Here is a 24,391-nt window from a genome sequence, read left to right as displayed (position 1 = left end):
CTCCATATTTGTACATACACATGGGATAAGACACATCCGGATCACCCCGTACCCCCAGTCCTCAAATGGTTTGGCAGAGCATTTAAACAGGGCATGCGGAAGCAGACCATGGGCTCCCTGGATACGCGACTGGCAAGGTTTCTTTTTCATTACCGGACCATGTCGCATGTCGCGACTGGGGTAGCACCAGCACAACTGCTGATGGGCTAGCGCCTCTAAATTCTTTTAAGTCTGACTTTCCTAAGTTTTGGCAGAAAAGTCAAGCTGCAACAAGATATGCATGGGAAGGGTTATGTCCACAAGACACCGGGGAGAGGTTTTCAACCAGGGGTCACAATTTATGTCCTGAATTTTGGAGTCGGTGCCCTTTGGCTCCCAAGGAATGTGCTGGAGGAAAAAAGGGCCCATATCATACAAGGTTAAGACCCAAGGGAAGATCTTGCGTAAGCACATCGACCATCTTAAAAGACAAGAGCTTGCCTCAGAGGTTGCCCGGTCAGGAACACCGGTACCTCCACCACCTCATGGACCACTCCTTAGCCAAGAAATGCAACCCACCATGGTCCAAAGCATGAATCATCAAGATGATGATGACTCAGGCTCAGGGATGGAAAATGAAGCGTCCGCACTCACAGACGATGTCGTGTCCGGATCCTCGCCCCGGCAGTATCCCTCCAGAGATCATCTCGGAAAAGACAGCCTACAAACCACTATACACCACCTGGCCCAGACCCACCACTGACAGGAGCACGACCACATGCAAAGCGGCACAGAAGGTCTCCTTAGATGGTTGCAGAGGGAGAACTTGCGGATTTGGGTGTAATAACCCCCACAGGGATACCCTGATTGATATTCCTGTGGGACTTGTGAAATATGAACTTCCCCGCTAGCGGGCGGAGGCCCGGCCAGCTAGGGCTCATAAAAAGGCCCGGACAGGGACTGGCATGTTAGTTGTCCCAACTGGACTTTACTCTGTATATATATTTGCTGTAATAGGCAAACAGTTTGTGACCCTAAATAAAGAAGCTTCACTCTACCGTTCGGCTTCTTGGGTCTTAATACTCATTATCCCAGAATCCTCAACAACAGCAACAACTTCCATTTCTCGTGCGACTTTCTCAAAATGTCCTTTCTACCATTTATTTCTCATTTTCAACTGGCTCTGTACCTCTTCATTCTCATTCCGGACAGGAAGTAAGCATGTGAATTAAGTCGAGAAGTTTAAATATGTAAGACCTGAGATTGAGGACAACATGTGCATTTCTGGTTTGATCAGTGTGGTGATATGATTTGCATAGCTGTCTGCCATTGATGCAGAACACCGGCTTACCATTGACCCTGGTCGGTCATGTGCCTCTCGACCGATTGGTTGAGACCAGTCATGTGACAGCTCTCCGATTGGTCGAGAGGCTGAGTTAACCACGCCTCCTTACCGAGGTATAAATAGTCGAAGCGCCCGGTGGTCGTCCATTTTATTGTAGACAACCGCAGGGCTAAGTTCTAGCTTATTAAAGCCTAACTTTTGTATAGCAACTCGTCTCTCGTGCAATTGATGGCTCATCAACCAGCGCCCCTCATTTGAAACCCGCTCCAAGATAAATTCAAGCTCATTAAACTGAGTCCAAAAATGAGCAGATAGTTAAAACTCGGGTAAGATTCGAAAGTAACCTTCTGAGTTCTGGCTGCTGGCAGGAAATCTAGACTGTTGGGTGTGCATATCAATAGTTCGCAAACACACAATTTCATGATTTGCATGGCCAGCAGACACATTTTCTGGATGATGGCAGAAAATCTGAAAATTAGCTTGAAGGCTTTGGGGGCGATTTTGAGCCTGTGTTAGCCATCAGTATAAACAGTGACGTGGGCCCAAAATCTCTCGAGAATCGGGAAACGGGATTCTCGTTGCCCTACAGGTAAGTCAGGCAATAAAATATACATCTTGATGATGGTGTTGTGGTTGCTCATGGTTACCTCCTTCCACCAGCATTACTTGATCAGAAGAGTGGCAGGGACATAATTTACGCATGTAACAGGAGAGCAGATTGGAGGAAATTTCCAGACTGTGCACTGTTACTTCTATACGGACTGATATTAGTGCAGGGAAATTAGTTTCTATGACTTACTTTTCCCACCTGTTGGTGAAGGTCTGCAGCAATCTACAGCTGCACGGTACTTGACTTTACTTTCACTTGCAAACCACAATTAGATTGGAAAATATAGTGATACACCTAGGATATTTTCCTGCATTGAGGACACCATGTAAATAAAAGTTGTTACTTACAGGATCAACAAAGCAGCATGGTATTTCTATACTGTAGATAAGTTTTACGAAAGCCAAAGAGGTACTTACCTTCCAAATGAAACGTGTCATTGCGGTTTGGGTTTAGGCAAGTATGGAAGCTGTGTAATCCACAAGGGTAATAATGCCATTCACAGGTGTCAGGAGTAGGGTTGTAGAAACTGCAGTACATGGCTGAAATAGCAGGAAGTAGATATTCATTATCTGATACTTGATTTTAAAGGTTTACCAGATACTTCATAATTCTGATAGCTATCTGACTATTCTTTCTATCACTCGTATATTTTATCTCTCCTTTAATATTTTCTTTCCTTCCCTTAATTACCCAAGTATCTTCTTTTATCACACTTCATGGGTGGGATTTTCCGCACCTCCACCCTGAAATCACAATCGGCGCGGGGGCGGAGAATGGGCGTTGATGCCAAAATTCAGAGAATTTCCGTGAATTGCGCGTGCGCTGTCTATGCGGTGCAGGTAGGGGGCCACTGACATAGGCCTCCGCGGCGAGTTACCGACGGCGTGGTTCTAACCACGTTTTGCCTGTCGGGAACGGCCAGTGGTGGCTGTGGAGTCAGTCCGCGGCCGCCCTCGTGAAGGTGGGGGGCTCCTTCATCGGAGAGGGGGCCTCACGGATGGCCAGGCTAGCGATCGGGGGCCACCGATCCACTGGCGCATGCGATCTCGGGGGGGGGGGGGTCTATATTTTCGGGGCTGGTCCACGGTGTGAGTCCACCATGCTGCATGGGGCGGCCGCCGAAGGCCGTTACTGTGCACATGCGGTGACTCCCGACTGGAAGTGCAGGGCCCCGTAGAGCACTCCAGGGCCCTGAAAGCCCCCTTCAGGTAGGAGAATCACTTTGCACTTTCTTCAGGAAAGTCCGTGTTTTGACGCTGGAGTGGGCACATAGCCCCATTGCTGGAGAATCCCACTCCATGTCTTTAGAAACATAGAAAATAGGAGCAGGAGTAGGCCATTCGGCCTTCGAGCCTGCTTCACCATTCAAAATGATTATGGCTGATCCTCCATCTCAGTGCCATACTCCCGTGCTCTCCCCATACCCCTTGATGCCTTCAGAGTCTAGAAATCGATCTGTTTCCTTCTTAAATGTTTTCAGTGAGTTTCGAGAAGTCGAGAATTTCACAGGTTCACCACCCTCTAAGCGAAGACGTTTCTCCTTATCCCAGTCCTAAATAGTCTATCCCATATCCTGAGACTGTGACCCATGTTTCTAGACCCCTCAGCCAGAGGAAGTAACATCCTCCTTGTATCCAGTCTGTCCAGCCCTGTCAGAACTTTATGGGCGTGATTCTCCGCAAATGCGGAGAATCGTAAAGGCTGCCGTGGGACAGGCCGTGACCCACGGCAACCTTCACGCCCATATCCGGGGCCGACAATCCCCCCCCCGGGCGTGGCTAGAAGCGCGGTCCCGTGCGTCACGGCGGGACGGTCGTCAAGGCCGCACGTCAAGCGTCACGCCGGCTGACGCGGCCAATGATGTCAGCCGCGCGTGCGCAGGATGGACAACGCCAACCCGCGCATGCGCAGTTGCCATCTTTTCCCTCAGCCGCCCCGCAAGACGTGGCAGCTTGATCTTGTGGGGCGGCAGAGGGAAAAGAGTGTGTCCATTACGGACGTACGGCCCGCGATCGGTGGGCACCGATCGCGGGCTTATGCCCCCCTTGGCACGGCTGTGGTACTGCCATGCCAATCGGGCCCCCAGATGCCCCAAACGGGCATCTGGCGCCTGTTTCACGACGGCAGCGAGCAGGTGTGTTTGCTGCCATGTTGAAACGGGTGTGAAGGCCCGGCTGCTCGGCCCATCGGCCTTGGAGAATCGCTGCTCGCCGTAAAAAACAGCGAGCGGCGATTCGTGGCATGGGTCGGGCTTGGGGGGGGGGGGGGGGCAGAATAGCGGGAGGGCGTGAAAAATGTCGGGAGGCCCTCCCGCTATTCTCCCACCCGGCGTGGGGGGGCGGAGAATCGCGCCCTGTATGTTTCACTTAGATCCCTTCTCATTCTTCTAAACTGCAGTGAATACAGGCTCAGTTGACCCAATGTCTCCTCTTACGACAATATTCTACCATAACAGGTATTAATCTTGTGAACATTCACTGCACTCCCTCAGTAGCCAGTATATCTTTTCTTAGATAAAGGCTGGAATTCTCCGGTCGTCAAGATTCATTTTTCGGTCATTGTCCGTGTGGAGTTTGCACAATCTCCCCGTGCTCGCGTGGATTTCGCCCCCACAACCCAAAGATGTGCAGGGTAGGTGGATTGACCATGCTAAATTGCCCCTTAATTGGCAAAAAATAATTGGGTACTCTAAATTTATATATAAAAATAAAAAATAAATTCACTTTTCAGGCTGCCAGTTGCCAGCAGAAAACCCATTAACAAGCGACGGGAAGATAGAATCCTGCCATCAGTGAACGGCACATGGTAAGGAACACGCGGCTGGGGGACTAGAGAATCCCGCCCAAGGAGACAAAACCTGCACACAATGCCCCTGGTGTAGTCTCACCAAGTCTTTGCACAGCTGCAGTAAGAGATCCTTGCTCCTCTACACAAGTTGCTTGCAATGAATGCCAACATACCATTTGCCTTCCTAACTGTTTGCTGTACCTGCATGTTGCTTTAAGTGACTGGCATACTAGAACACCCAGGTCATCATTTAAATAATACTCTGCCATTCTGTGTTTTCCTACCAAAATTTACGTTTATGCACGTTATGCTGCATCTGTAGCGCATTTTCTCACTCACTGAACTTGTGTAAATCACTTTGAAACCCCTTCACATCCTCTTCACTATTCACATTCTCACCAGGTTCCATGTCATCAACAAACTAAGAAACATTACTTTGGTTGCTTCATCCAAATCATTGATTTAGATTGCGAAAAGCTGGGGCCCAAGCACTGATCCCTGTGGGACTCCTCTAGTACCACCTGCCCCTTCGAAAAAGATCAATTTATTCCTACTCTCCATTTCCTGGCTGTCAACCAATTCTTAATAAATGCCAGTATATTACCCCAAATCCCATGCGCTTTATTTTTGTACTAATCTTTTTTGTGGGACTTTATCAAAAGCTCTCTGAAAATCAAAATCACCACATCCACTGGTTTATCCTTACCTATTCTACTAGTTACATCCTCTTAAAAACTACAGTCAAAGTATTTATATTTATTTAACTGTCATTCCTCACCACCTTCTTTCTATTCCTTGTATTCACTGAACATCCTGCAGTATATTTCTATTTTTGATATTTACTAGCCATCCCTCATTAAATCTTTTCTATCTTTACATTCACGAGTCATCCTTGAGCATCTTTATGCTGATTGTATTTGCTGGTGATTCATCAATATTTATTTTCTTTCCTTAATTTGTTGTTTATGATAATAAATATGCATATATAACTACTAGAAGAGATCCAAATCAAATTGACATTTGAGAATTGGTTAAAGTAATACAAAAGTAATTTATTCCTGGGATAATTTTTTTGAGGTTGCTTTGAAATTTGGTTTAAAGAAGTATAACATTTAGAGAATTCAATTATTCATCCGCAACGCTTGGAAATATTTGTATTTTTGCTACTTTTTTGGTTGGGATCAACTTTATACTCTTGCTGCAATGTCATTTTTTTAGGAAATGGATATTTATGGGCACCAAATGCTTCTAGATCTGACCACAAATATCATGGATTCAATACTGACATTTAAGCTAGGACCATTGACGATTGAAGGCTTTTAAACCATCAGTTTATGCTATAGTCAAACAAGAGCTGCGAAAAGAATACACACGGACCTCCAGTGTCCATTAAATGTTTAGGGTTTGAACACTTTGTATGTTAAAACTGCAAGATACGTACGACAGATGTCAGGGGTCCTCCAGTCAATGCATATCCCAGTTTCTTTGCAGGCGAAAGAGTAGGAATGTACCGCTGTGCAAAAACACTTGCAATCTCCACCACTGTCACAAGAGCAGGAATCATGGACACAAGCATCATAAAATGGTTTTGGGTCAACCTATTGATGAAACAGATTATTAACTTTAGTAGTATTTAAAAAGAAATATAGCAAATGAGGATATTAAAAAATGAGAAAGTGGTACAACCATTTTGTGACAATTTGCAAAGGTGCTGCTTGTAATTATGGAGCACTGCTTCTGTGCCCAACTTCTGCGATGTGGTTTCTTAGTACAAGGGTCATCATCAGCCACAGCATCCGGGCAATTAGGGGTTCGTTTCCAAGAATTTCCAAACTCAATTACATCTGTAACAACAGACTTGCTTCTCAGCATGAAGTCATTGTTCGCGTTGCCATCAAAATTACCACATAAGCCACAAATTTTACCCTGAAATCATAGAGTAATAATCACACATTTGTTAAAATAAGTTCATTTAATTTTATTCTAAAAACACAGGTAAATCTATTAAGATTTAGAACTATTTGAGGAAGATAATGACTTGATTGTGGATACATTCACTCATACCTGGTAAGAAGGGCTCAACTTAATAAAAACACTAGTCTGTTTGTCCCATATCAGAATCAACCCATCGTGAGCTTCCAAAGTCAGATAAAGGCCAAGAATGCGGATAGTGAAAGGGATCTTTTTGTTCTCCGTTAGCTGTATTATTTCATGTTTTCCTTCAGCGAGCTTCAGTTCAAAATTCTGGAGCAAGATATAACAGGGATTCAGCATAAACAAATGTAAATAGAATGAGTCTGGAATGTATTAAATGTCAATAAGAAATTGTAAAACTCATGGAAGCTACCTCAAAGAACAGTTTGATTGATTTAGAACATGTTGTTCCAGTTGTTCCACAGGGAACGTTTTCTGTAACTAAACTGAAGGTGTCATTGGTAGTACTATTCCCACCGTGATACTGAAAATAAATAAATAATGTGATTGCCTTCATAAGTAATAAATAATATTCATGTTATTGCACATCAAAGCAGCTGGTTGTCGTAAAAGCAATACATATCCTGTGGGACCAACACTAATGTCATACAGTGACAGGTAAATTTACCCCCCCAATGCCTAAGTTTCCAGATTTCAACCACCTTGGCTGGGGAATTATATGAGTTTTCTCACAATGGAAAGAAGAAGGAAAATTAACTAGACATACCTAGGGATTTATGAGGTGCCTCAGTCATTAGACACCTGGAGAACAAATTACCATCCCTCAGCCTCTTAGGCCCCACTGAGCATTTGTCTTGTCCCAAAAATGGCGGGGCGGCATTTGGCGCAGTGGTTAGCACTGGGACTCCAGACGCTGAGGAGTTGGGTTCGAATCACGGCCCTGGGTCACTGTCCATGTGGAATTTGCACATTCTCCCCGTGTCTGCTTGGGTTTCACCCCCACAACCCAAAGATGTGCTGGTTAGGTGGAATGGCCATGCTAAATTGCCCCTTAATTAGGGAAAAAAAATAATTGGATACTCTAAATTTTTTTTTCCCATTTCGGGGTAGTGGGATCGAAAAATCCCACAGGAGGCTGAAACGTGGTTGGTGCTGGCAGGAATCCCCGTTCTGATTGTCCCTGCCCTCTGTCAATGATGTAATGGGAATCCCGACGGATTTGAATAAATTTAAATATAATTATCGGGCCTTTAAGCCTTATGGTCCCCCATGTTAAATTGTCCATTCACATTGGCGTGACGGTGCGCTGATGTGAATCATGGTAGGTCCCCCGTGAGCAGAATCCAATGGAGGCATGCTGGTGAGTGCATCTGCCAGGGCGGAGTGCCAGGGGCAGTGACAGAGGGGCGTTGCATAGATGGGGTTTTGCACGGGTGGGTGTCTTCTGAGGTGGGGATGTTTCACGGAGGGGGGTTCTATTTTTTTTTCCAGACCCAACCTTTTAAAAATGTAGTTACTGCCGATGTCATGGGACCCATCCCTTCATTTTCTTTTGACTATGTGGCAAACAATACAATTGAGAAAGTCGTCTGTGAAGTTCATGGCTTCCTCACCATTTCTTCCGACTATTGCATTACCTTGCCTATTTTTGAGAAAATTCCGCTATAAGAAGCCTTACCTGGACAGCAACATATTCACAGTTACCATCAAAGTTGTAGTGCTTGCCATCAAATGTAATGTAGTGGCCACTCCCATATATTGTACATGCTCCAAAGCAGGGAATATTTGTGCAGTTCCAGCTCCCTTTCTGGCAAGTACTAAACAAATTAAAATGAGTTGAGAGCAAATGCAGGCATCATTAAATCAGGAAATATCAAAAGGATGCATTAAACTACAATATAAAAATCGTGTATAATCTTAACTTTGAATGATTTCTTATTTCATAACTTTGAGCAGTTTGTTAAAATTTAGTGCCTTCTTTTCTGTTGTGGTCAGATGTGGACATCTCATGGTGTGCCCAGTTAGTTAGGCTTTTTCCTGCTCAACCTCAGCTCAAAATGCAAGTTGTTAATGATGTGGCAAGACAGGTTAATTGGCAGTCATTAACAGTGATCATGTTGTTGAAAAGTGTACTTATACTTGGCATTACTAGATTTAACTTTCTGTAATGAATTTATTGGGTAGTTAATATGCAAATACAAAAACTCTATGAAATTCATGGGGAAGTTATGTCTTTTATACATGGCTGGCAGTGAAGCAAAATGTCCCAAAACATGTGGTACTTCCCAATTCACTGGGTATCTAATCCACATCGCAAATGACTCTGGTTTGCACATTAATAGTGGCATAGTGACTTTTTCACTGGACTAGCAATCCAGAGACCAGAGTAATGCTCTAGGTATCCAGCAGATGAAAACATTTGAATTCAATAAAAATCTGGAATTAGGGAAGGAATCTGCCATCCTTACTTGGATAGACTGACATGTGTCTCGTGACCCACAAAGTGAGTAACCTAGCAAGTCACTTGTGGATGGGTAATAAATGCTGGCCCAGTCAGCGACACTCACATCCCATGAATGAATTAAAAAAACAATGAGCACCATTCAACTACCGTTATTCTTTCATCACATTCAAGATCTTGGCCGGGATTCTCCCCCACCCGGTGGGGCGGTGGGTCCCGGCGTGATGGAGTGGCGTGAACAACTCCGGCGTCGGGCCGCCCCAAATGTGCGGACGTCTCCGCACCTTTAGGGGCCAAGCCCTAACATTGAGGCGCTAGGCCCGCACCGGAGTGGTTGGTGCTCCGCCGGCTGGCATGGATGGCCTTTGGCGCCACACCAGCCGGGGCCGAAGGGAATTCGCCGGCCGGCGGAAGTCCGCACATGTGCTGGAGCGTCAGCGGCTGCTGACGTCAGCCCCGCACATGCGCAGGGGAGGGGGTCACTTCCGCCTCCGCCATGGTGAAGACCATGGCGAAGGCGGGAAAAGAGTGCCCCCCGGCACAGGCCCGCCTGCCGATCAGTGGGCCCCGATCGCGGGCCAGGCCACCGTGGGGGCACCCCCTGGGGCCGGATCGCCCCGTGCCCCCCCCCCCCCCCCCCCAGGATCCAGGAGCCCGCCCACGCCGCCTGCTCCCACCGGCCTGGTAGGTGGTTTGATCCACGCCGGCGGGAGAGGCTTGACGGCGGCAGGACTTCGGCCCATCGCGGGCTGGAGAATCGGTGCCGGGGGGCCCGCTGACCAGTGCAGCGCGATTCCCGCCCCCGCCGAATCTCTGGTGGCGGAGAATCCGGGACACGGCGGGGGCAGGATTGACGCCGACCCCCGGCGATTCTCCGACCCGGCGGGGGGTCGGAGAATCCCGCCCCTTGTTACTTTTCAGAATAGAGCTGCAGGCAATAATAAAAGCATTACAATGCAATTTCAATTAAATAAACATGGATAAAAATAGGGAGGAATTTACCGACTAACTCGCCCTGTGTGTTTCAGAGCCAGCGGGATTGTCAATGGGATTTCCCTTTGGCTACACCCCTTGTCGCCGGGAAACCCGTGCTCCGTCGATGGGACCGGACTATCCTGCCGGCGTGAACAGCCGATAAATTCCGCCCATAGAGGGAATATAGGGATTTGAACAGAATAAATATACTTGAGGTTTAATGTCATGATATGTTTTAATATCTAGAGATTTATATTGCAGTTAAAAAATTACCAAGTGTTGCAATCGACCGTGATTCTGGTTCCAGGTGGGTATGGTAAATCATTATGCATACAGGGGCACTTGTCCTCAATAACGCAACTTCCATTTTTGTTGTCCAGCAGCCCCTCTGGACAAACACAACCCGACACACATTTTTCACTGTACTGTAGAAACCAAGAAACAGATATATTTTAGGACTGAAATTAATAACAGAAAAAAGACAATTCCTGCCTCAGATTCTTACAGCTTACTGTAATAGGTCGCTGGAAGTTAACATTTGACAGTAGGAAAAGTGAGTGATATCAGGTAGATGTCTATTGTATATCCTCCCGAACATCCCTCTCAATATTAAAATGGGAAGGATGATTAACAATAGGCAGTTTCAACACTATTTGTTTTTGCATTGCCAAGTTAATACTACTTCCCTCTTGTTCACATCAATTTTTAGGACCTAAATATATACTTATTCTCGTAGCTTTGTTTTTGCTATTTTCATAGAAATTTATCTTGGAGCCCATGAAAAAGGGAGTACAGGGAATAAAGATACAAGTCAATTTTTCCTTATCTCAAGAGTCTCAAGAACATAGGAATATGAATAAAGTCCATCTTTTTCACGAATGAAATAACCCCATCTTGTTACCACATTTAAAAAAAATACTTTATTCAGGCATTAAGGTAAACAACAAACACAAAAATAAGAGCAAGAGCAAACTTGTACAACATAATGAAGAATCAACACCAACCCTCCCACCCTGCTCTTTCCCTCCTCCTGTCCTGCCTTCCCCATTTTAACCTCCTTATCCACCCCCCTTGCCCGCCCTCCATCTGCTGACACCTCAATCCTCCTGAAAGAAGTTGATGAACGGCTTCCACCTCTGGGCGAACCCATCAACCGACCCTCTAGAGACAAACTTAATCTTTTCCAACCTCAGTGATTCTGCAGGTCGCTCACCCACACCCACGATTCTGGTGGCTCCGAGTCCCTCCACCCAAGCAAAATCCATCTCCGGGCTATCAGGGAGGCAAAGTCCAATTCGGTCTCTCTCTCCCCCAGAACCCCGGGTCTTCCGACACCCAAATATCGTTACCTCTGGGTTCGGGTCCACCTTCACCCTCAACACCTCAGATATTATGTCTGCAAATCCCTGCCACAACCCCTTCAGTTTTAGACATGCCCAGAGCATGTGAACATGGTTCTCCAGCCTCCCCGCGCACTTTCCACACCTATCTTCTACTCCCTCAAAGAATCTACTGATCCTAGCCACTGTCATTTGAGCCCTGTGAACTACTTTGAACTGGAGGAGGCTAAGCCTTGCACACAATGAGGACACATTCACCACTGCAGGGTCTCTTCCCACATCTCCAACCCCATCCCCCCCCCACTGCCGCTGCCCCCACTCCTCCCACTCCCCCAGCCCCTCCTCCCATTTTCATTTAACTTCTCCTATCGGGGCTTCCTCCCAGTTCATCAGCTCCTTATAAATCTTGGACACCTTCCCCTTCCCTACTCCCTCCCTCAACAGCACTGTATCCTGCAACCCCAAAGGTACAACCCAGGAAAGGACGGCATCAGCCTCCTCACAAAGTCCGGGTCTTGTAAGTATCTAAACCCATTCCTGCTGGGCACCTCATATTCCTCCTCCAGGTCCTCTAAACTCGCAAAGCTGTCCCCTACAAACAGGTCCCCAAATCGCTCAATTCCTGCCTGCCGCCATCCCCGAAACCTTGAGTCCAGCCACCCCACCCCCGGTGCAAACATATCACAAATCGGTGCCCACACCGAAGCCCCCTCCAGTCTTAGATGCTGCCGCCACTGCCCTCCATACCCTCAACACCGATACTATTACTGAGCTTGTGGAGTATCTGGCCATTGAGAACAATAGAGGCGCCATCAACAGTGCCCCTAAACCCATACCACTGCAAGAGGTCACTTCCACCTGTCCCCATACTGACCCCTTCCCCACTACCCATTTCCTAACCATAGTGATGTTAGTTGTCCAGTAATAGTTGGCCATATTTGGCAATGCAAGCAGCCACCCACCCCACCCCATTCCAAAAGCGCCTTCTTGACTCACGGGGTTTTCCCCGCCCACACAAACCCCAAAATCAACATGGTGACCTTCTTAAAAATTGACTTTGGAATGAAGATCGGGAGGTTCTGAAATACAAACAAGAGCAGCACCGTCATTTTCACTGTCTTCACCCGCCCCGCCGGCGACAATGGCAACACATCCCACCTCTTAATATCCCCCTTCATCTGCTCCGCCAACCATAAGACATAGGTTCAGAATTAGGCCACTCGGCCCATTGAGTCTACTCCACCATTATAACATGGCTGATTCAACTTATGTAGCTGTGTCAACCCCACGCCACCTGGATGCCCAAGAACCTGAAACTCGCCCCCACAACCTTGAACGGCAGCTCTCCCAACCTCCTCTCCTGCCCCCTGGTGTCAATGGGGAGCAGTCCACTCTTCCTCATGTTCAGCTTGTATCCGGAAAACCGGCCAAAGTCCTCCATAATGCTCATAATTCTACCAATGCCCCCCGGTGGGGCCAAATATACAGCAACAGATCGTCCGCATACATCGAGGCCATGTGCTCGACCTTCCCCTCGCACAATCCCTCTCCAACCTCTCAATGCTCTAAGCGCCATTGCCAATGGCTCTGCAGCAAAGGCAAAAAGCAATAGGGAGAGCGGGCACCCCTGCCTTGTCCCACAGTGTAACCCAAAATACCCGGTTCATCCGCATGCTTGCTACGACGCTCTATACAGCAGCCAAACCCAGTCCATAAGCCCCTGCCCGAACCCAAACCGTCCCACCTCCCACTCCACCCGGTCAAAAGCCTTCTCTGTATCCATTGCCCCTGCGACTTTCACATCCTGCCCATCACAATCACATTCAGTAACCTCCTTACATTCACCGACAACTGCCTCCCCTTCACAAACCTCGTCTGATCCTCACCTATCACCCCCTGAACTCAGTCCTCAGTAAGCGAGGTCAGCACTTTCGGCAACAACTTTGCATACACATTTAGTAATGATGTCGAATGGTAGGATCCACATTGTTCCGGTTCTTTATCTTTCTTCTGTATCAGGTAAATAGACACCTATGATCGTGTGGGGGGAGCTCCCCCCTTTCCCTTACCTCATTATACGTCCTCACCAGCAGATGCCCTAAGTCCCCCCCGAATGTCTTATAAAAATCCACCGGGAGCCCATTTGGGCCCGGGGCCTTCCCTGTCTGCATCGCCCCAATACTCTCCATCACATCCACCTACCAATGGCTGGTTTAGCTCACTGGGCTAAGTCGCTGGCTTTTAAAGCAGACCAAGAAGGCCAGCAGCACGGTTCAATTCCCATATCAGCCTCCCTGTACAGGCGCCGGAATGTGGCGACTAGGGGCTTTTCACAGTAACTTCATTGAAGCCTACTCGTGACAATAAGCAATTTTCATTTCATTTCAATGGGGGCCCCCAGCCCGTCCACCAGTTCCTCCTCCACCTTGGGAAACTCCAACCCGTCCAAAGGCGGCCGCATTCACCCCCCAGGCCGGGGGCTCTGACTCATATAGCTTCCGAGAAAACCCCTGAAACACCCATTCACCCCCACCGGGTCAACTACCATGCTTCCCATCCCGTCCTTCACTCTTCCAATCACCCTCACTGTCTCCTGCTTCCTAAGTTGGTGAGCCAAATTCTCCTGCATTCTCCCCGTACTTATACACTGCCCCTCTGGCCCTCCGCAACTGCCTTACTTCCCTTCCCATGGATACCAGCCCAAACTCCATCTGGAGCCTCTGCCTCTCCTTCAACAACTCTTCTTCCGGGGCCTCTGAGTACCTTCTGTCCACCCTCAAAATCTCATCCACTAACTTTGCCATCTCTACTCATTCCTCCTTTCCCTGTGTGCCCGGATAAAAATTAACTCCCCCCTGACCACTGCCTTGAGTGCCTCCCATAGCATGGAGCCCGTAATCTCCCCCCCCCTATCGTTCAGTTCCACATACCCCCGGGTGGTAGCCTCACCCACTTGCACACCTCCTAATCTGCTAACAACCCGACATTCAGTATCCACTGCGTGCGCTGCCGCTGCCCCCCCTCCACCCCCCCACCCACCCCGCCCCATTCAAGTCCACTCTCAGATCCACCCAGTGCAGTGTGGAGTCTGAAACCATGATCGCCGAATACCCCGAATTGGCCATCCCCACCAGCAACGTCTTGACAACCACAAATAAATCAATCCGGGAGTGCACATGGTGCACATGGGAAAAGTACGAGAATTCCTTCATTCCTTCACCCTCGGCCTCTCAAACCTCCCTCCAGCTTCTCACTCACCATCACAAATCTCCCCGCCAAATCTGGCACAATGTTCCCCACCTGGAACGCCACATGTTCATTTACCAGCACTGCTACCGCCCTCGTCGTCATGTCCAGTCCCGAATGGAAGACCTGTGTGACCCATCTTTTCCTCAACCTTGCCTGATCCCCAATCTTTAAATGCGTCTCTTGGAAAAACGCCACGTCCACCTTCAAACTCCTCAGGTGAGCGAACACATGTCACCGTTTGACCGGCCCATTCAGCCCTCTCACATTCCACATGACTACCTGGTTGGAGGATATCCTCCTCCCCTACCCCATTCCCCCAAACAAAACAACAATCCCATCTCCCTCCCCTGCACCAACCACCTGAGGACATCCCCACTGTGCTCCCATTAGCTACCCGTCCAGCTAGCCTGGCAATCTCCACGCAAGGCCTCTAAACCTCCTACATCTGGCTGAATTAACTACCCCCCCCCATCGGCATTCCTCCATGAAACAAAGAAACAGAAAAAACGTGTACTCACCCTCGATGCTCCCAAATCAGCCCGCCACCAAGCCCCACAAAACATCTCAAAGGAGAAAAGTACTCCAACAACCATCAAGAAAGAAGAAAACACCTCCTCACACCGCCTCCAAAGTTCAGTGTCCTCCTTCTCCTGCCAGTCCATTGTCCCTCACAAATACCATCACCTCCTCTGGCATTCCAAAATAATGTTCTCGGGTCTGGAAGGTCACCTGGAGCTAGGCTGGGTACAACATCCCAAACTTCAACCCCTTCTTAAACAGGGCAGCTTTGACCCCGTTAAACCTGGCCCTCCTCTTTGCCGGTTCTGTGCCCAGGTCCTGATACACCCGCAGCTCATTCCTTTCCCAGGTGCTCGTCCTTGTCTGCCTCGCCTGTCTCAAAACCTTTTCCTTGTCCAGGAAATGGTGCAGCCGCACCGCCATCTCCCTTGGAGGCACACCCGCCTGTGGCCTCCTCATCAATGCCCCTGTGAGTTCGGTCGACCACAGGGGCCGGTCAAAGGCCCCCTCCCCCATCAACTTTTTCAGCATCTTAGCCACATATGTGCCTGCGTCTGCTACCTCAAAGCCTTCAGGCATCCCCACGATACGCAGGTTGGATTGGATTTGTTTATTCTCATGTGTACCGAGATACAGTGAAAAGTATCGTTCTGCGTGCAGCTCAGACAGATCATTTCGTACATGAATAGAAAATAGTACTGATGTGGAGATGCCGGCGTCGGACTGGGGTGAGCACAGTAAGAAGTCTTACAACACCATGTACCTCTTCATTCACCTGAGGAAGGAGCAGTGCTCCGAAAGCTAGTGTTTGAAACAAACATGTTGGATTTTTACCTGGTGTTGTCAGACTTCTTACAGAAAATAGTACCATTATGGGAAATGGGAATCTGTGTGAGAGAGTTCGCAGAGAGTTGCTGTGCTCCGGTGCCATCTAGCTTTTGTCTACTGGAGCAGTTCTCCATGTCCTCCACCTTCTCCTTCAACCGCATTTGGGTCTCCCTCATCATACCTATCTCGGCCACCAATGAGGTGAGCTGCTCCTAGTGCTCCCCCACAATCTCTTCCACTCTCCGAATCGCCTCACCCTGCTCCCGCTTTCATTGGCTCCAACGCCCTGGCTAGGTCCTCCTGGGTTCCCTTCTCTGTTGGTAGAACTTCTCGTTCAAGAAGTCCACCAGTTTCTCTGTTGACCACTGGGCGGGCAGGACAGGCCCTTTACCCGCCGCCATCTTGACCTGTGACGCACAAAGATTCTCTTGCTCCAACTGCTCCCTTCTTTTCGACCCACTTCTGGTCCATAGGGCAGCACGGTAGCATTGTGGATAGCACAATTGCTTCACAGCTCCAGGGTCCTAGGTTCGATTCCGGCTTGGGTCACTGTCTGTGCGGAGTCTGCACATCCTCCCCGTGTGTGCGTGGGTTTCCTCCGGGTCCTCCGGTTTCCTCCCACAGTCCAAAGATGTGCAGGTTAGGTTCGATTGGCCATGATAAATTTCCCTTAGTGTCCAAAATTGCCCTTAGTGTCGGGTGGGGTTACTGGGTTATGGGGATAGGGTGGAGCTGTTAACCTTGGGTAGGGTGCTCTTTCCAAGAGCGGGTGCAGACTCGATGGGCCAAATGGCCTCCTTCTGCACTGTAAATTCTAATTCTATGATAGATCCATCCTCCAACCACATCCGTGGAATCTCACTTTCTCCTAATTTTCCTTCTTACTCCTAACTTCTGATATTCTCACTCCTGCACCCTTTTTCATCCAAACTTCCACCCTACAAACAGGGAAAGATCCAAAAAATCTGCTTGAGCGGGAGCTGCTAAATGTGTGACACCTCAGACCATGGCCGCCATCAGAAGTCTCTTGTTACCACATCTTTTAATTGCTTACTTCTCCAGAATTGTATCTAAATATCTCTTGCACTCAATTAGATTGTCTGCTTCAATGTTCTTCCCTGGCGACTTATTTCACAAAATAAAAATTAAATACTGTGGATGCTGGAAATCTGAAATTAAAACAAAAAATGCTGGAAAAACTCAGCAGGTCTGACGGCATTGATGGAGAGAAGAATAGACTTAATGTCCTGAGTCCGTCTGACCCTTCTTCAGAGCTGACTGTTCAGATGAAGAGTCATTTGGACTTGATCCATTAACTCCCCCGGCATGTTTTACACTGGCGGAGACAGCTTTCCATTGGCCAGTGGCGGGATCCAACAGGTTTTCTGGGGCTTGCACCCTCCACCGCTGGGCAGACCATGGCATCGGGTTGCCATCACAGTGGCAACAATCCCACTGGCTGGAGAGGCCAGAAAATTGCGGCCTGCGTTTCTCTCTCCACAAATACTGCCAGACCTGCTGAATCTTTCCAACATTTTCTGTATTGTTTATAACTTTTTCATAACCCTACTATGCTCTGGGTGGAAAACATTCTCCTAATTTTCCTTCTTACTCCTAACTTCTGATATTTTTATATGTACCTCCCAGGACCTGAACCTGTCATCATAGAAAACAATTACTTGTGTTGCTTTTGCCAATTGCTTTCATGATCTTGTAAACTTCAATTGGCTGATTTAGAATTTCATTTTTGAAAAAATACATATCTATTTCTTTTTGAAGTGTCACATCGTTTGATGGTAGTCAGTTTGTGCACAGAAGCTTCAACATACAGCAATGTAACGATGACCAAATAATCTATATTGGAGGTTCAAAAGATGATGGTCACTGACATCATTCAGCATGCACTCAGACAAAGAGAATGAAAAATCTGTTTTAATTGGGAAATACCAGCAGGGGATAACCCTCCTGCCCTTCATCAAAATAATGCTGTGGGATCTTCTACACCCATCTTAGAAAGGAAACAGATATGTCTTTATGAATGACAGCCAGGAACCGATTTCGGGACTCTCAATTAAATTTCTGACGCTTCCAAATTTTGTGAATCCTTTTTAAGGGTGCAGGCTAGTTCAGTTTGTGAACCTGCCTGCTGCACACCCTTCCTGACTGGCTCTCTTGCAGGATATTTGCATCATAATCCTCCACAATTTTAATGGATTCGGGCGAGCTTTTCAAAGTGTCATGGTTCAGGGCATCCCAGTGGTAAACACCACTAGTGATATATTGTATGTATTACGGCACTACCCGTATATTACAGGTACTATGGCAAATCCCTGCCTGCTGGCTCCTCCCATCAGGCGATGTATAAAAGTGTATGCTCTCCTGCGCTGCTTCCATTTGGTTCCAGCTGCAGGAGGTACATCTTGTGCAATAAAGCCTCGATTGTTTCACCATTCTCGTCTCATGGTAATTGACGGTACATCAGGCCCCTCATGTCCCCCATGCTAAGTTGCGGCACGTTTTTGGTCATTTATCCACTTTACATCACATTGAACAAATGGACCCAATAGCGACAAGAGAATGTGTAAAAAAACCTGTAAAAATGTAATTCATTCATAGCTCTCTACTTTGTTATGAAAACTTGTTTTGCAACAGGTCAATAAAGGGGACAATAACCCAGATCCTTTAACATTTCAATATCTGAAATGCAAGCATTGAAACTCCTTTATATTGTGTAAATATACATTGTGCAATTTACAGCATCGATTAGAGCGTCAAAATTGTAAACCAAGCAATGTTTTCCCTCGGGCTCCCAGGTTTTCTTATTCTGATGGATGTCTGGGCTCACAGCAAAAATACATAGTGAAGCTTGGCTGAGAACTCATAAATCCATCAGAGTCCTGATACATTAGAGCCCCAGGGAAACATTGCTTGAATGGCAGCTCTGGCTCTTTAATTGATGATGTCAATTGCACAATGTTCATTTACATAAAGTAAAGATGTTTCAAATGCTTGCAATTTCAGCTGTTGAAACTTTAAAAGGGTCTGGCACTTTTATTGGGCTGCAGTAAAAAGGAATATTTTTTAAAGACAATTGGGACATTTTTGATAAATGGCTTTTGAAATGTTTTGTTAATGCTTCCTACTGTTATTAAATAGTTCAATAGTTCTCCTCAGTGTATGAAAATGAAAATCGCTTATTGTCACGAGTAGGCTTCAATGAAGTTACTGTGAAAAGCCCCTAGTCGCCACATTCCGGCGCCTGTCCGGGGAGGCTGGTACGGGAATCGAACCGTGCTGCTGGCCTGCTTGGTCTGCTGTAAAAGCCAGCGATTTAGCCTGGTGAGCTAAACCAGCTAAACCAGGGTGAATGGGCATGGAAGTATCATAGTTCACATGGTCGTATGAGGGGCCTAGGTCTTGTTTGGGGGCATAACTAAGGATTGGGGGCATGTGGGACCACAAGAGGTGAATGTAGAACATATCTTAGCATAGTGGGCATGAGCGGCCATAAGACTGTCTGAGGGCACATCCATTTGCATGTGGGGGATGAGGAGCTATACAAGTTGGTTGGTGGGTATAAATTTGCATGTGGTTTAGAGGACATACTGAGTAGGTAGGGCATGAGAGGGCGTGGATGGAGCATGGGGAGTGTTTGCAGAGTGAGTAGGTATGAGAGGTGAAAACTAGAGTGTTTTTCCGTTTATATTTAAACTGGGCAATGTCCCATAGCACCAAAATAGACCACTAAAACAGCCTGCCTCAGTACCCGGCTGTCCCTGTGGCTGCCTCTGAATTATTTTCAGGGCCACCACCCCCATAATGAAAAGCCTGTTCTTGTGGGCACTTTCATCCATGTCCAGCCAGGAATTCTCCTAACTTCTGTGACCCAACTCGAGGGTACATCCATCCCAGAGTCTTGGTTTAATATCTCAGCTGACCACACAGCACTGTCAGTGCTGCACTGGGTTGTCAGCTTGGATATTCTGCTCAAACTGTCACAATCACCTCATCAGGAAAACAAAGCTGGTTTTAAGGGATTAATGTTTTTGTATTGTTAAATATTAATAATAATAATAACCTTTTATTGTCACAAGTATGAAGTTACTGTGAAAAGCCTCCAGTCGCCACATTCGGGCGCCTGTTCGGGTAAGCTGGTATGGGAATTGAACCCGCGCTGCTGGTCCCCCCCCCCCCCCCCCCCCCCCCCCCACCCAGTAACCCCCCCTCCACTTTAGTCCAACCTTTTGTTTTCTGTTCTAACCAGCTTTCTATCCATCTCAAGACACTACCCATAATCCCATGCTTTACATATTAATCTGGTATGTGAGACCTTGTTGAAAGCCTTCTGAAACTCAAAATAAAACACATCCTCCGGTTCTCCCCAGTCAACTCTGCTAGTTACATCTTCAAAGAATTCTAGTAGATTTGTCAAGCATGATTTTCTTTTTGTAAATCCATGCTGACTTTGTCTGATTATAACACTGCTGTCCTAATGCTGTGCTATGAAATCCTTGATAATGGACTCCAGCAACTTCCCTACCATTAGGCTCACTGGTCTACAGTTCCCTGTTTTCTCTCTACCTCCCTTTTTGAATAGCAGGGTTACATTCGCTACCCTCCATCTGTAGGAACGATTCCAGAGTCCAAAAAAAGTTGGAAAATGTCTACTGTTTCTAGGGTCACTTCCTTAAGCACTCTGGGATGAAGACTGTAAGGAGATTGGAGTACAGGAATAAGGAACTCTTGCTAAAATTGCACAGGCCTTGAATTACATTTGGAGTGCTGTATAATTTTGTTCCCTGTACCTAAGGAAGGACATGAGTTCAAGAAATGTTCACTAGATTGATGCCTGAGATGAGAGGCAAAAGATTGAGATGAAATGGACCTATGCACTCTGGAGTTTGGAAGAATGAGAGATAATCTAATTAAAATAACACTTTGAGAGGATTTTCCAGGGTAGATGTGAAGAGGCTTTTCCCCTGACTGGATAGTCTAAAACTAGGGTACATAGTCTTCGGATTTGTTTTGAGATGAAAAGAAATTTCTTCTCTAAGAGGTTACAAATCTTTATAATTCTCTACTCCAAAGGCGAGTAGATGCTCAGTCATTCAGTATATTCAATTGAGGACTGATACACTTTTAGATTCTAAGGAAATCAAGGGATTCGGGGATCTTGCAAGTGGAGTTAATGGAGGGGATCAGTCATGCCATTGCTGAATGCCATTGGACTAAATGGCCTATTCCTCCTGCTATTTTTATGTTCTAACAGGCAAGATGGATGATAGAAAAACCACAGATGTTACCTTGTTGTGGTGGGGGTGGGGGGAGGATGGTGGTTGGTTATTTGTGGGGGTGGTTAGCGTAACCTCACATACTAGTTCTGGTGTAGAGGAGTCAAATGAACACCTCACTGGACAAAGTTTCAGTAGAAAACCTATGAATCTGACCAGCCAAATGATTAGCGCAATTGAGAACCTACACGAAAACTTATGCGGGAGGACTAGGGATAATGGAAGAGACTTCCTCCAACCTTACCCATGGCTTGACACAGAATCACCAAATTGTTGTCGTTCAGAAGAAGGTCATTTGATCCATCCTGTCTCATCTGCTCTCTGAATGAGCCACTCAGCTAGTTTCATTAATTCACCCTCTCCCCGTGGCCCTGCACATTCTTCCTTTTCAGATGACAGGTCTACTTCTTTTTTGAATGCTCCAATAAACCTGCCTCCAACACACTCCCGGGTAGTGCATTCCAGACCCTAACCACCCACTGCTGGAAATGTTTCTCCTCATAAAGCTTTTGCTTCTTTTACTAATTATTTTAACTTTTCGTCCTCATTCTCAATCCTTTCACAAATGGGAAGCATTTCTCCTATCTATTCTGTTCAGACCTCTCATGATCTTCATAGAATCACAGAATAACACAGAGCAGAAGAGGCCCTTGGGCCCAACAAATCAGCACCAACGAATGATAGACACCTGACCTGCCTACCTAATCCCATTTCCCAGCACTTGGCCCATAGCCTTGAATGTTATGATGTGCTAAGTTTTCATCCAGGTACTTTTTAAAGGATGTGAGGCAACCTGCCTTTACCATCACTTTGAACATCTCTGTCAAATCTTCTCTAAACCTACTTTTCTTTCAGGGAGACAGTCCTAATTTCTCCAATCTTTCTTCATTACTGAAGTCCTACATCCCTGGAACCACTCTCATGAGTCTTTTCTGCACCCCTTTCAACACCCCTTTCAACATTGTTTTTAGGCGTGATGCCCAGAACTAGAAGCAATACTCCAGTTGAGGCCAAAGTAGTGATTGAAACAAGTTCAACATGTTCACAATGCTTCCAAGTTTTGTTTCACCTGAAAACTTCAAAATGTGTCCTAAACTCCAAGTTCCTTGTTCTTGTACACTATGCCCCTATTAATAAAGCTCAGAACATTGTATGCTTTATTAACTATCCTTCACATTCAATAATTTAAGCAGATATACACCCAGATCCCACTGCTCCTGTACCCGCTTTAGAGTTCTACACTTTGTTCAATATTTTATCTCCATGTCTTCCAATCAAAATTAATCACTTCACCTTTTTCTGCAATGAACATCATCGGCCAGCTGGCTATCCATTCCATTTGCTTATGTCCCTTTGAAGCTCTACACTATCCACCTCACTGTTCACAATGCTTCCAAGTATTTTATCACCTGAAAACTTCAAAATGTGTCCTAAACTCCAAGATCTAGGCCATTATGTTAGCACTGTTGCTTCACAGCACCAGGGTCCCAGGTTCAATTCGCGGCTTGGGTCACTGTCTGTATGAGTCTGTACGCTCTCCCCCTGCCTGCGTGGGTTTCCTCCGGACACTCTGGTTTCCTCCCACTAGTCCCAAAAGACATGTTTGTTAGTTGAATTGCACATTCTGAATTCTCCCTCGGTGTACCCAAACAGGTGCCGCAGTGTGACGACTCGGGAATTTTCAGAGTAACTTCATTGCAGTGTTAATTCCGATTTGTGACACTAATAAAGATTATTATTAATGTATATCTGGAAAAGCAAGAGCCTCAACACGAACTGATGGAAAATCCCTCAACAAACCTTCATCAAGCACAACAAATACCCATTAACTACTACTCTGTTTTATGTCATTCAGTAAATTTTGTTTCCATGTTGCTTCTAATCCTATTATTCCAAGAGTTATAATTTTTCTCACAAGTCTGTTGTGTGGCACTGTATCAATCACCTTTTGGAAATCCATGAACACCATATCAACAGCATTACTTTCATCAGCCTTCCCTGCTACTTCTTCAGAAAACCCCAGCAAGTTGGTTAAACATGGGGCATGATTCAGCAATTGCGTTGCGCCAGCTTGGATCCGGCCGCAACGGATGAGTTGCATGAGAGCCCAAATCAGGCTTTGCGTCGGGCTGATCGCACGTCACCAGACTCCATTAGGCTCATTTAACTACGTGCCTTCGGTTTCACCCGCCGCCCAGGAGTCAATGGGCAGGCCTGCGAGATGTTGCCTGGGTACTGTTTAGTACTGGTTTCCACAAACCTGGACCAGCATGACAGCATCTCGGGCGGTCTCTCAGGCCATTAGAGACCCCAAGGTGGTCGGGGACCTTGCAGGGTGATACCTTGGCACCCGCCCTGGCACCCAGGCACTTTGACACTACCAGTCTTGCAGCACGACCAGCAACCAGGGCAACATGGCAGTGCCAGCCTGGGGACCTGGGTAGCACTGCCACTGTGCCAGGCTGACAGTGAAAGATGCCCAGGTTGGCACTACTAAGGGTCAGGCCCAGGAGGACGGGAGGAGGGGTGCTGTGCCATACTTGCAGGGGTGAGGAGAGGTTTGAGGGCTTCGGAATAGGTCGGGGGAGTGAAGGGCAGTGTCCTGAAAGCCAGGGGGGTGCTGAAAGAGGAGATGTATGGAGATCGGGGTAGCCTTCCAAAGTGGTGCCCCGATCTGCAAAGAACTGGCCCTGCTGGCGAGATCAGCTCACCAGTGCAGGACATCTAAGTGTGGCCTCGACGGGGCAAAACGTCCCCAAGGCCAAAAAAATGGCAAAATTCCATTGGATAGCGGGTGATTCTTGGTGCTGTAGCCGTCGAGAACACCCCACCAAACACACCCAAAAGCAGACTTTAACATTTTGTTGCTGAATCACACCCAAGATTTTTCTTTACAGAATCCATGGTTACCAGGGATTTGGGAGGGGAGGAGGGGGGTGGCGGGGGGGGGGGGGGGGGGGGGGGGGGGGGTGATTGGATTGGATTGGTATGATTGGATTATTGAAGGATGGGCTTGGGAGGGGGTGGTGGCGGTGGTGATGGTGGGGAGTGGGGTGGTTCTGGAGGTGCCGG

At 47.1% G+C, this 24,391-nt stretch overlaps 1 protein-coding gene across 1 annotated transcript in view; it reads right to left on the bottom strand.

Annotated features, from left to right (window-relative positions):
* LOC119970928 (mucin-2-like) overlaps window positions 1-24,391 on the bottom strand; it is a 254,661-nt gene that overhangs the window by 159,976 nt on the left and 70,294 nt on the right. Inside the window, exons 19-25 of the mRNA XM_038806037.1 lie at window positions 10,366-10,517; window positions 8,335-8,473; window positions 7,069-7,179; window positions 6,786-6,965; window positions 6,408-6,647; window positions 6,163-6,319; window positions 2,351-2,473 (exon numbers count right to left, since the gene is read on the bottom strand). Coding sequence (XP_038661965.1) covers window positions 2,351-2,473; window positions 6,163-6,319; window positions 6,408-6,647; window positions 6,786-6,965; window positions 7,069-7,179; window positions 8,335-8,473; window positions 10,366-10,517 — 1,102 coding nt within the window. The remainder of the gene's footprint in view (window positions 1-2,350; window positions 2,474-6,162; window positions 6,320-6,407; window positions 6,648-6,785; window positions 6,966-7,068; window positions 7,180-8,334; window positions 8,474-10,365; window positions 10,518-24,391) is intronic.

This window comes from Scyliorhinus canicula, chromosome 9 (assembly GCF_902713615.1).
Source record: "Scyliorhinus canicula chromosome 9, sScyCan1.1, whole genome shotgun sequence".
In the NCBI taxonomy this organism is placed as follows: domain Eukaryota; kingdom Metazoa; phylum Chordata; class Chondrichthyes; order Carcharhiniformes; family Scyliorhinidae; genus Scyliorhinus; species Scyliorhinus canicula.
This window is presented reverse-complemented; position numbering and strand designations above follow the sequence as displayed.